Source organism: Schistocerca serialis, chromosome 5 (assembly GCF_023864345.2).
Source record: "Schistocerca serialis cubense isolate TAMUIC-IGC-003099 chromosome 5, iqSchSeri2.2, whole genome shotgun sequence".
Lineage (NCBI taxonomy): Eukaryota > Metazoa > Arthropoda > Insecta > Orthoptera > Acrididae > Schistocerca > Schistocerca serialis.
The window spans coordinates 638,927,106-638,940,884 of NC_064642.1; the positions used below are offsets into that span (position 1 = coordinate 638,927,106).

The following is a 13,779-nucleotide window of genomic DNA, read 5'->3' on the forward strand; positions in this document are numbered from 1 at the left end:
GGTTAAGTAGTGTGTAAGCTTAGGGACTGATGACCTTAGCAGTTAAGTCCCTTAAGGTTTCACACACATTTGAACAAGTTACCGTGAGCTACGTTGTTGGTATGCTATGTACGCTGTTTATGTCCATAAAACAGTAAATAACATTTCGTACCATTCGTCCCCTATCTCATTTCAACCAGTCATGGACCCGCTGTCCTCTGATTCAGTTTGACCGAAACAGTTTGAGACACCCAGTATAGCCGCATCGCTTCGCGGTACACTGCATAAACTGTGTTCAGGAACGTCCACAAACAGTAGCTTTTATATCGTCCCACAAGGTAAGTGAAGTAGAAATTCATTGAGCTTCAGTTCGTGCACTCCTTTCAACTCCTTTCCACGTTTGGTACGGCACAGTGCTCGTGGCGACTACGAAGGTGTGAAATCGCTGATCGTGGTTTTGTTTATAAGTGCAGAAACAATATAAATTATTTCAATTAGTTGTTATTCAGGCAGCTGTGGATGAAGGAACAGACAATTTCCCAACCCATTTTCTGCTGCGTTCGGGTCGAAAGTGGAAAGTCTCTTCGGCAGTTAGCCACCGGCAGCAACGAGGCATCCCCCTTTACTCGTCAGATCGCCCTCTATCGGCAGCGGCGCTACGGGGGCATGTCGGAAGCGCTCGGATGTTCTCGGAAGTGGTCGGCGGCCGGTCCAGCGGCCGCCGCTGCTGCTGGGACGAGGGGCGCGCAGATCCCGCTGTGCGGCCGCGGATGACGTCAGGCAGTGGCTAGCCGCGCGAGTGTCCGCTGAGCGAGTCGCCGCCGGGGCGGCACACCGACGCCGACGCCAGCACGTCGCGGCGCCAGCCATGGCGTTCCTCGGCGCCCGCCACGCGCCCGCGCTGCTCTGCCTGCTCGTCCTCTCCGAGCACACGCCTGCCGAGAAGATCCCAATCGGTGAGTATGTCTGCGCTTGCTCTCGCGACGTAATGCTGCTTCGAGTTTCCTCTGTACACGTGCAGCGGTTAACGGCCTACTTCAGTGCGGCTGGGCGCTATTTAACATTTTCCTACATTTGTTACATTTCGCTGCTCGGTGTAGCATTTCACAAAATTTTATGCTGAACTACAAGCCGTTTCTTCCAGAATGAGCGTTAATCAGAGATAACGCCAATTCGCATAAAGATGGGAAAGGCTTTGGTAAACAACAATCTTTTCCAAGTGTACTGTCTTGTCACTGTCTGAACTAGATGTCGGACTACTTGGAAGCAGCGAAGAGCCACCTGTAATATAAAACGATGGAAAAATGAGTGGATGCTGTTGTTATTAGTGTTGTTGTTGCGGTCTTCAACCCAAAGCCGGTATGACGTATCTTCCTTCATATCTCCATAACTACTGCAATCCTTGCTCATTTTTACCTGCATATTTTAGTCAAGCTTTTGTCTTCAAAAAGCAGCTTTAACACCCACACTGCACCCCTCCCCCCTCTCCTGACTACCCATTACGATAGCAGCTAGTACGTGATATTTCCTAAGGTATGCTAGCAACCTATCTCTTCTTTTAGTCAGCCTGTACACAGCGCTCCTTCTCCGATGTTCTCTTCTTCATCAGTTACTCGATATGACAATTTAATGTAAAGTATTATTTCGTTATCACCACGTTTCCAAACCTTCTGCTAATCTCTTTCTCATCCATCATCCAACTTTCGCTCTCATACTAGACTACACTTCAAATATCAGAAAATACTTCGTAGTATTAAAATTTATAATCAGTATTAACAAATATCTCTGTATTTGAAACATTATTTTTCTGTAACCAGACTGAATTTTATGTTCACTTTGCTTTACAAACCATCTATTAACTTCTTTTCTGTTAATTGCACATGCCTCACACCTCATCAGGATACACTTCATATACTTCCCGGAAACACTGCTTCGGTGTCAGAATAGCAAGTTTCGCTTATTAGTTGTACTGTTTCATTTCATAATGAATTTTCTCAGCGTCGCCTGCATAACTCTTTTGATATTGATCATAAAACCCTGTTGAAAGACACTGTCCATCGTATTGAACGGATATTTTACATTCTTTGCCGTCTTTGACTGAATTACAATTTCAGCGTAAAACGTTAAATTTTTATTCTTTCTCCCTATACTTTGATTCTTTCTCTTAATTTGTCCCTGGTTTCCCATACCGTTTGAACACTATACGTGGGGGTACACTGCAGTGCTGCCTCGCTCCTTACCGATGTCCAATTACGAGTATTTACTCGAGTCGTTTCATAAAAAAAGTGACACCGATCGAAAACACGCAGTATGCTCCACTCACGAGCAGGGAAATCCGATCTCGGTAATACTCCTGAGGTTGAGATCAAGTCAATCTTCCTGCTGTACCCGTTCTGCCGGAGATGCTAGTAGAGAGTCTTTTGTGGCATTTCGATGCGATGAGACGAACATACAGCAAGCTACTGCTCTCTTATGATCTTCAAGGAGTCTCTGGTAACCACGCACTGCGTGTTACAGAAACTCCTGTCATTTGTTTGATTTTTCGTACGTAATCATCGTAACTTTCTGAGGGGAGTCAAATGACTGAATTTCATTGATGTTTATTACAAAACAAAACTCTCGCTTTCGTCAAGCTAGCTTGCATCAATGTCTTTAAGAAAAAAATGGAAGCCACAACGATACTTGTTTGTGACGTCGTCGTCTAGGTCATCAGAGACATTCCATAACAGAAGTGTCATACAGTCATTAGTAACATTTTATACAGCGTAGCTTCCTGTACAAAGCTTCCAATGCCGATCCAAATTGATGGGACAGATATTCTGGTTCAGTAACTATTCTGTTGCTTTTGACGATGCACACGCACTACTCGTGGTGGAAACATAAACGCTGGAATCTGATGCCGTGGGCATGTTGTATCGTGCCACCATCTTAATTCATTACTCCTGACTTCTACGAAAATTGAAAGAATAATTTAAAAATGCTGGGGCTCCAAACAAACATCACTTTATTTAATGTTTACATGAACGAACTTCGCTTTTCTGGCTCAGTGCCCCACGGGAAACGGCAACAAACATCATATCAAAATATTCTTCTTCCAATGGGGCTCTGGAAAGCTGTTTGTTCAAATACAGTTCTGTTTTTCGAAACTCAAGTTGCATCATAAGACTGTTATTTGCTAATGCTCTGAGAAGTTGTTGTACAATGATGTTCTCGCGACTTTACTTGCCTAAACTTCCATTTCAGTTTTTGAACCGTTCTTTTCTATATATGAAACGGTTCTGGATATACATCCGTGATGCCTTTCACAAATTTAATTTAGTTTTACCAGTATTAGTACGCCAAAAAACATGATCCAATGGATGTCATTGCATTTATAGACATTTAAAGTAAAAAGCAGTATATTATAAAATACCAAAATTAAAATTACATTGATAATATTAAATGACTGTCATACGTTACTTAATTTCAGAAATCTGGATAATAACAACCAAAGAAAACACGTCGCTGGTCCAAATTAGTGAGGGTCACGCAGTCATTAGTTTGGAATGATTTTGGAAAGCCATAGATAATATAAAAAATACCCGGTCACTGAAGAAAGCGTGACTCCTCTTTACATAAGTAGCTTCACCACACGATCAAGTGGAGCTGAATTATTCATTCGCACGTAACATGTTCCTGCATATGACTATTGAGCATTCGAAGAAAGAAAACTAGTGTTTAACGTCTCGTCAAAGACGTCGGCATTGGACAACGGCCCGAAGGAGGGAAGAATGCAGAAGGTACCATCCCGGAATTTGCGTTAAGGGATTTAGAAATCCACTGTAACCTAAACGTCAGTGGTCAGACGGGATTTCGAATCATCGTATTCCAGAATGCGAGTCACGTGCGCTGACCACTGCGTAGCCTCGCTCGGTTTAAGTAGTCGTGTCTTAAAAATATATTTCTACTTTTCTGTTAATTTCAGTGAGCTCCAATCACTGCAACACGATCCGTTCCACACGGATGTAGCTTTGAATTAACTGGTTCCACGTTACATAAATAAATAAGAATTACATATGCCTAGAGGTCGGCAGTTTCTGGATGAACTTTCATTTTATCTTACAGGAATTATGTACTCAATGTTCAGCTTATCTATAACCATTAGATAAATCAAATCTTATTTATCTGACAGTGTCTTCATAGTTTCACCAATTAACAAATGAGGACAGAGTTTCTACTCTTTAATGACAATACCACTTCGTGTAACTAAAACGTATCCCATATTTCTTGGCCTCGGTTAATCCAACTACAAAACTAGCGTATTTAACAACACTGATAGTAAAAGTATAAAATATAACATTGTATCAACGCTGCATATTTACTGGTAGTTCTTCTCTACCAACAACAAACAGTAGAATTCGTTTACACTTCGTTTTGTTTGGTTGAATGGGTCGAGAGTATTTATTAATTTATGAAAAATATGTTGACCTGACCCTACAGGTTAGCGGAGAGCGCTAAAGCATTGCTTCCTGGACTCGGGGTAGGCGCGCCGGCCCTGAATCGAATCCACCCGGCGGATTAACGACGAATGCCGGTGTGCTGGCCAGCCTGGAGGTGGCTTTTAGGCGGTTTTCCTCCACATACCACTAGGTAAATACTTGGCTGGTCCCCACGCCCCGCCTCAGTTACACGCCTCGAAGACATTTGCACACTTTCCGTGGTTTACACTAGACGCAGACAGCTGGGGTCCACCAGTTCCATCCAGGGGGGGGGGGGGGGGGGGGGGGAAGGGGGGGGGGTGGCTGCAGGAAGGCATCCGGCCACCCCTTAAAATTACCTATGCCAAATATGACTTAAACATGCAGACCCTGTAAAACATGCAGGACACAGGCATTAGCAAAACAAGAAAAATATATTGGCCTGAAACAAACAGAACACTGAAGATTTGTAAATTGCATAACTTCTTCCAAGTAATAGAATATACACTGAAGTCGGAGTGCTACTCTTATTTCTTGTTTTCCTTTTGTAAATCTTCCTGCTCTTTCCTGCAAGGTTTTTGTGCCACAATTATGTTCTTCAGGCCAGCTAATTCGAAAGCTTCTTCGGGGCATTGAGAATCCTTAACTTTTATTCTATGCAGATGGCTTGGATAACGTACTGTCCTAGTAGCACCCTATTTAGCAATGTTACACAAATTCTCAGAATGTTGGGGATATTTGCATACTAATGTACATGCACGCAATATGCAACGAACTAATGCGCTGTTGTCACTGAGGAAACGTGTAGACATTCAAGTAACGAAAATCATTTACTAAAAGTCGAGTACTCGATTGTCGATTAAAATTCCCTAGGGAGGTGAGAGAGCACAAAATCCCGAGCATGTACCTATTTATCGGAGACTTCTGCATGAAGATAACTCCGGCAGTGAGTCGGAAACGTCAGGTCACCGATTCCAAATCACCTCGTCTGCATAAATGCAGAATAGCTAGTTGTATATTTATCGCGCTGAATGTAATGATTCTAGCATGAGTTCCCATGCCACAAGGAATGCCGTTGAACGCAACGCAGCTCTTTCTATACAGCTCTTCACATGGATCTTCTAAAATGCCCACAAAATCCGCTAAAAAACGTAAACGTTAACACGTAGATAATGTTTTGAGCTGAAATCCAATCCAGAGATGTACTGGAATTTGTGGTATGGAACAGATCAGTCTCCCACCTTTCCATGTACTCAGAAAGAAAGAGGATTGCTAATTCTCTGGTTTTCTCACTTATTACACTTACAACTTGACTGAAGTGGCAGCGATGCTTGAGCTTATCGCTGCCAAATACGTTGCAGACGATTAGTGGAGCATTAGAAACTTTAAACACCTCCTGATGATATACGTAGAAATGTTTTATCACATACGTGAAGCCAGTTTAAAGGAAATGATCAAGTTGGTTTCCTACAGGATACGGCGTGTTGAGGACATCATATCATGGCCTTTATTATGGGTACTACGCACTTCTACATCTTTAATTCTGTTCCAAGTAAATGCACTTAGGCATATAAAGTAAAATAACAGTTTCAGAAGTAGTGACGTAGATTAAATTTGATAAAGATGTAATGCCGCTTGATATTAAGGAATTAATAGACTAAATAACAAAAAGGAAGCCCTCCATTGTGGTTCTGGACAACAAAAAGTTTTTTGACGTTGAAAGGTGAGAAAAGACGCTCAAATTTCTAACAAGAGTGTGCGTAAAGTAGATTACCTGACGAATCGTCTACAGAAGCCACAAAACCCGCAACTCCAGTTGAAAGTGTAAAATCAAATAGATCTGAAGGATGTAACGCAGAGTTGAAGATTATCAATTTATTTATTTAGACAAAAATGATGAAAAATACGAGTAAATCAAAAGAGAATATTGACTTGATGAACTTAAAAATCTGGCTAACAAACAAAATAAATAAAGTAAGCAGAGAGAAGATAATGAATGTGGCACCTATTGTAAGAGACAAGCGTAATATGTACTGCGTATGAATTTTTTTCATGGGATGTTAATGTGATAAAATATTTCTTGCGGCAAGACGCCCCTCCAGATTTTACTGCATAATATGTACTAATTACAATAAAAACTTACTACGCCTTCTGCGAGAGGTGCTACAGAATCACTTGCCAATGAGCATTGTACACACATTAGCTATTAAATTTCAGATGTAATTGTTTTCAGCATCGTAGGACATTAGGTGGGTCTTTTGGACAAGGGAGGCAGAACAGAGGCTCACGACGAGTCTGTCTGCCCACCGCGTTTTTGGTTTCAGGTGAAAGCTCACCCAATTCCCAGCGGCCCATTCTGTCTCTCTCTCTCTCTCTCTCTCTCTCTCTCTCTCTGACACACACACACACACACACACACACACACGCACACACACACACTTCCACCCACTTCTGTCGAACTAAGGCAGAACGCAGTCCTTAAGAGCTGCGATGATGTCAACGTGACGTTAAAAACTAAGCTTGTTTCTTATTAAATCCTATATCGCTCGTTGTCAGATACTCGTTGCATGATCTGTTCACATATTTAGAACTTTCTGTAGCGAATTAATTCAAAATGCGAAATAATAAACCGGCTTTTTTCGGTGACTCTTCAATCCTTCTCGTTTTTCGTTTCAATAAACTACCAAGAACTACTTTCGTTCTTCGTTAATAGCACTCACGCGACTTATTTACTGTATGGTTTCTATCACAACATCCTTATTGGCTTTTCTATCTAGTCGTCATGGTGTCCCCTTCGCAACAGACTCATCTCCGACACTTCGTTTTTGGATCAACGTTTTGACAAATTTTTCCCTCGTTTCCACACTGACTTCTTAAATGTAAATTGTTGCGTCCGGACGACATGAATATTATTTATTTTGTAATTTACTCGCGATCTACATTGGGAACCCATACGTAACACTAAGTACATATCTACCGCCTGACAACTTGTGCAAAATATGTAATAATATGCGCAAAACTTCTTCAGTAACCAATTAATCTGTTAGTCAAGAGCGTATCGAAATTCCTGCGGTGGTTTCTGAGACTGGTCTTCGTATGCAGACAGAACACCTCCACTGTAAACTTTATAGAGTGGTTTACATAAACTTTCTACGTGAATCAATCTGTCTACTTGTGAAAACCATACTGAGATCCTTATAGTATTTCCTGAAATTAACCCTCACATACAGACTGAAAAATTCAGCTGGTGACTTCAATTTACAGTATGTACAGAATATATGGTACGGCATCTGGTCAACATTCGCTGTTCTCGGGTGTTTCAGCCGTTATTAAAGTACCACTTTTCCAAGTGGATGCCGCCTCCTCTCTATCCGACTAGTCCATAACTCCCATCATTTTCACAAGATGTTACTCCAAATACCAGTTAAATATGGAACAGATAACAGTCCATATGTTACACACAGATTGTTACTATAAACAATAAATTGTATACACCACCTTTCTTTGTGAATCATTCTGTTTCTAAGTCCCTAACGTACTTCCTGAGGTTAACCTTCACAGACAAAATGAAAAAGTTCGCAGGAGACTTTAATTTCTTAATGCGCTAGCCCTTTCCCCAATGCTTCGCCCTCATATGTGTTAGACACATCTCCTCCATCCTGTCTTTGTCCATCTCTTTTTCTCTCTCTCTGTCCTCATCATCCTACCTCTAACGCCTCCTCCCCACTCTTTCTGTCTCTTCATCTCCACCTCCACCTCGCTTTCCATTTCCTCCACCGACCATATCTTCCTCCCTCTCTCTCCTCCCTCTCTTTTTTTCATTTCCAGTTCCCCGTTTTCTCTTTCAACCTGCCCACTACCCATCTACATATTCCCCCTGCTACATGCCTCTCCCCTCCGCCCCAATCTCTATCCATTTCCTTCTCCCCCACACGTCCATCCTCTCCTCTATCAATCTCAATCCCTCCTCTATTGTGTTCATCAATATGTATAGCTGCTGCTATACAAGTTTAATAAAGCAGAATTATACTGCTCCTATAACATGCTTGCCATGCAGGGAAGGTTTCGCGTCAAGGCCTCGATAGTCATTTATTGTCACTCTCATACAGGTCGCCATGGAAAGCGGGTAACCAGGCCAACAGTACTAGAACACAACACGTCTGTCATGAAAAGCAGCCTACATGGCAGGGCCCAGAAACAATATCTTGCTCCTGACATGTAGGCTGCCCTACTTGACGGGTTGATTTGTCAGGCTGGTAATGTTCCAACAAAAGCCTGTTCTGCAGGGCAGCCTCTACGCAAGGACCAGGAAAAAATACAGTTTTGCCCCATTTCCTTTCATATTGGAGCTAGGCCGTTATAAACCCCACAGTGATGATATTCGTGAGGCCTGTTGTTTCCGTGAAAAGTTTGGTTAAAATCGATGCAGAGATTTGGAAGTAAATCCTGGATGTAAACACATACATCCCTGTGAGACCTTAACTTTTCCCGGCGAATCGAATGTTCAAATAACTTACGGGTTTGCTGCCGGGTGACGTCGTCGAACACCGCCGATATTTCGACAGCAGCACACCCAGCCATTCTCAAGGCACAACTGCAAGGAAGAAAAAACGTGCAAGCAAATTTAATAACTCGGTTCACAGAGGACAAACAAGGAAGACGCCACACACAGAACAAGTGTCAACACAACCAAAGATAACCAACATCAGAAATATCGATAGTTACTATTAATCAACACGTGAGGTAGCACTAATTATGTCCCTCTGTTATTTGATGAGAGACAGAGCCGGATTCCAAGCAGCATTTAAAGAAAATCCACCATCTCTGTTAATAAGGTTGATTGATAGTCTTATTTCAACAGCTTCCTTAATAACACTGTCCCAATAGCTGGACGTGCAAGCCAGAATCTCCGTGTTGTTGTATTCCATAGGATGACGGTGTCAAGGCAATTTTCTGCAATAGCGGATTTGCTCGGCTGTTGTAAGCGTGTGTGACGCTTATGTTCAATACACTGGTCTTCCACAGTCCTGATTGTCTGACCAATATATGACATACCACAACTGCAAGAAATACGATAGACCCCAGCCTTACGCAAACTAAGATAATCTTTTACGGACGCCAACAGGGCCTTAATCTTCGATCGTTGCAATTTCAAGAACCCTTACTGTTTGTAAACTCGAAGTTTGAATGGAATACTTACAATTTCTATTAACGTAATTTGGTCTTATTTTCCATACCCCGTCAAAGACAATTTTATATGCATGATCTGGTGTATTAGATCGGAGGAGAATTGATAATTCCTCGTCTCGTGTAACGAAAACATGTAATGTAGGGCCAGAGTGTTCTTCCCCTTCGAGGTCATCCGGTTTCGTGTCTCTATTAAGGGTGGAGGAACTGCCGGTTCGAAAGAAGTCCTCCTTGTCGCCCGCCACAAAGGCACGAGGGCGAGTTGACTGTGACGAGCCGGCAGGAGCAGAACTGCGGCTAAAGACGCGGCCGGCGGCTCTTTCGTCGGGGCGGAGCGGCGCAGCCAGTGTCAGGGGGCGAGTAATTTTATTTGCGACAGTCGGGCCGAGGCGAAGCTAGCGGCGGGGTCGCCCAAAGGGCTTCGCTGATTGGCCGAGAGTCAAGGCAAATGGGAGAGGTGAAGCACCGATCTCCCTCTCTGTCTCTCTCTCTCTCTCTCTCTCTCTCTCTGTCATTTTATTCCTCGGTCGTCTCACCAGAGCACAGCTCCTCCGCCTCGATGTAAATGCGTCGCGGGTACAATCTCGCCACGGCCCAGCGCGAATTTCGGAAGTGCTGCGTGTTACGTGGCCGCACGCACGTGCGTCCGCGGTCATTATGGTTATTCGCGGGCAGGCTGCCACGCCCACGTGTCGTGACGCTGGAGGCTGTTGTTAATAACGACTGACATTTCACTATAACCGGATTAAAAAATTATACCAGTATCGGCGGTGTTATTTTTGCGCTACCTGGAAGAGCGTTCATGAGTTCCGTTTCTAAATGTCAAACTTTGTACTAGGCGACGAAGGGGACTGTACACACAGCCGTAGCGCGAAATATTTGAAATTGCAACATCATGACGCAGCAACAAGTCTGATAACAGGTTTCAGGCGGAATAGGTAAATTACGTGGTGATTCATCACATTGGCTCCCATCACCACTTGAAAAATAGACACAAATTTTTGAAATATGCCTAAAACATTGCGGATGGTGAAACCGACCTTCCCGGAAAGACGAACGACATCATACCACAGAAATAAAATTAAAAAAAAAATGGAGGTCCATTTTTCTGATTGGAGGTTTGAGAGACTTCGGCTGTTCACTTATGTTATAAAATGGAACACCTACAGACGTCTTTTACATGTTATTTATTATATGGCTACCAGCTTTGGTATTTCTGTACACCATCTTCTGGTCTTAATTGACGCTGAGGGTTTATCTCCAATCGTACACACGATTCCATCAGTGGCCAACATCTATGAACTCCTTTTCGCAAACTACTTGTAACAACGATGTTGTGTGATGGTTGGAGACACAACATGGTTTTTACAGGTAGGCTACCAAAGTCAGTTCATAGATGATAGCCACTGATGGAATCGTGTACATTATAGGAGATAACCTCACTCAGTGGCAGTTGAGGCCTGAAAATAGCGTACTTGTAGCCATAAAATAAATAAAATCGTAAGAACTGCTGTAGGTGTACCATTTTGTTACACAGAAAAATATTAATTTCTACATCAAGGGTAACTGATTGTCCTTGTAGGACCATAAAGTGCAGAAAAGCTGAAAATGTGGAAACATGGGCGCGAGATATGTGAAACACCCCCTAACCAAGTTACTGGATAACTGCTTTCGTCATGTTATTGGCAAGCGTTCATGCAGTGTCGTATAGTTGCAGCACTTTATGCTGCTCACTCGGTCGTTTTTCATCAGAGACGGTAATAACGCGTTTGCGTTGCTGGCAATAAATGTCAGTACTTGTCGCTATATTCATAGGAATTGCAACGGACCCCTTAAACCACCAGACGCTTGACACCGTTTTTGTATGCAATCAGAAACCATTCAGAGTGTTTGTATTACATTAGATCTCAACCATGTATTTATTCATCCCATTTTTAGTTTAAAACATACATGTCTCTCTCTAGTGATGCACAAATATTTACCTGTAGCCTATAGAAGTATTCCATTTAACGTCACTGTGTCTTCGATCTATCTTCCAGTCTTGGGCAGATAAGCTCATGTTGCATTCTGACTGATTAAAAGTGATTAGTGAGAACTGAAGTGATATCATACATATGTTTAAAGGTTTAAATGTGTTAATATTTCGTCTCAGTTTATTAAGAAAACATACACTACGTGTTCGCTTACTTTTCTGATGGTGAAACTACACTACTACCAGCAGCGTAACGCTATAGCAGCTCAGAATACAATATAGTCTAACGTAAATTGCATTTACTCAGCTGCACAGAGACAAAATCTTCAAGGAAATATTACTAGCATCGGGAGATCGTCATCTCGGCAGCATTACAAACGAATTAAAGTGCTCAGGAGGTCATACCCAAAACTACCTGAACGACATGAATCGCATACCGTCTGATTTGCTTTCAGCCCAAATAACATAGCTGTCTTGCAGATCCTGTGACCTCTTTGCAGTACAGTCAATGACTATACACATAGGATATCACAATAGATCACTAGAGAACACTTTTCTCTAAGGTAATCAATCCAGATGAAGTCAGTACCATGATGTTTCAAATTCTAGGAAACGCGTCATTGGAGATGAGACGGTCTTAACGCTTATGAACTCAGTTTTATTACAGAAAGTCACATTTCTAAATAATTACACCCACACTAGAATCTAAGCTGAAAAACTCCGTCACAAGTCATCCCACCAATCTCTGGGCAAAATGAATTATTTTTGAAAACATGAAATTTTGAGTCAAGTTTCTCTAATAATTGGAAGAATTTTGGTGTTTAAAACGTTATCCCACACCTGTGAAACGTCGTTCCTGATATGAGTGGTTTGTCATAAACTGGATTTTGAACCAACCAGCTGCTAACAGCGGCAAGGGCTCGATGAAAACCTCAAAATTAACATCGTATCTGCAGTAATCTCTCTGTACCCTTGGCTGAGCAATTATTTGTCCATATGGGAAATGGGAAATTTGTGGTAAGATCTTATGGGACCAAACTGCTGAGGTCATCGGTCCTTAAGCTTACACACTACTTAATCTAACTTCAACTAACTTAAACTAAAGACGACACACACACACCCATGCCCGAGGGAGTACTCTCACCTCCGACGGAAAGAACCGCTCGGACCGTGACAAGGCGCCCTAGACCGCTCGGCTATCCCGCTATGTCTAAAGCTTAAACAACATGACGAATATTTTTGTTCTGCATCTGTATTGAAACCAAGCACGTATAGCCATTGGAACTAAGCAAAGCTTTCGTGAATGACCAACACTAGAGCATAGTAATGTTCGTCATTGCGGACTAGGCGTGAAGAGTTGTCGAATATCGAACTTTTCACGATCACCAGTTAACAGACCTGAACTTGAACATTTCTGTGCTCTGCATGGAATCTTGTTAAGACCCTTACGTCCCTTTTAACTAACAACGGAAAACGTTTAATATAGTTTCAAGTAACAAAGCTTGCGCCTGTTTAAAACAGAGCGCTATGGTGTAAAATTTTATGATGGGACTCGAACCTAGCACGTGATGAGATTGTTAACTAAGTAAAATCTAATGTTAGATATGGAATTTTTTCACCAGCAGAGAGATATTCTAATTTGAAATGAGGATACAATATTTTGCTTGACCGAGTACCGAACCCTGCACCTACCGCCGTTGTTTTCTATCCGCGAATTGTTTGTTCTCTAACAGTTAGATGTGTGCATGTTTGACGAGCAATAAAGGCATCTATTGTTACTGTTGACAACACATGAAGAGCCCTTAAAAATGAAAATTATTTATCACTAGTGATTCGGTGTGCATATGCGAGGCTTGAAAAGAAAGGAAACGATTAATATTTTTGTGCTGGACCGGGATTCGAGCCACATATGTGGGTTTCGAGAAGACTTATAGGAGCTTGCAGTCTTGGGGAAAACAACGAATTGACCGAACTATGTCGTTCCCTGTGGGTCAGATGAAAATAAAACAAGAGGCCTGAAGTGACCATTGGTTCATTACATAAAATAAAGTTTCTGTCATAAGGAAGTTCGCTGCTGACAGAGTTTCTGATTACCTCGAATTCCGCCTCTGTCCCAGCCGGTAGCGAAGGGATATGATGTTAATAATGTGGGTTCTGAGCTACGGTGCAGCCTGATGTTTTTCA

At 42.3% G+C, this 13,779-nt stretch overlaps 1 protein-coding gene across 1 annotated transcript in view; it reads left to right on the forward strand.

Moving 5' to 3' along the window:
* Positions 1-779: 779 nt before the first annotated feature.
* LOC126480997 (glutamate receptor 1-like) overlaps positions 780-13,779 on the forward strand; it is a 502,527-nt gene continuing 489,527 nt past the window's right edge. Inside the window, exon 1 of the mRNA XM_050104443.1 lies at positions 780-935. Within this exon, the coding sequence (XP_049960400.1) occupies positions 848-935 (88 nt within the window). The 5' untranslated portion in view covers positions 780-847. The remainder of the gene's footprint in view (positions 936-13,779) is intronic.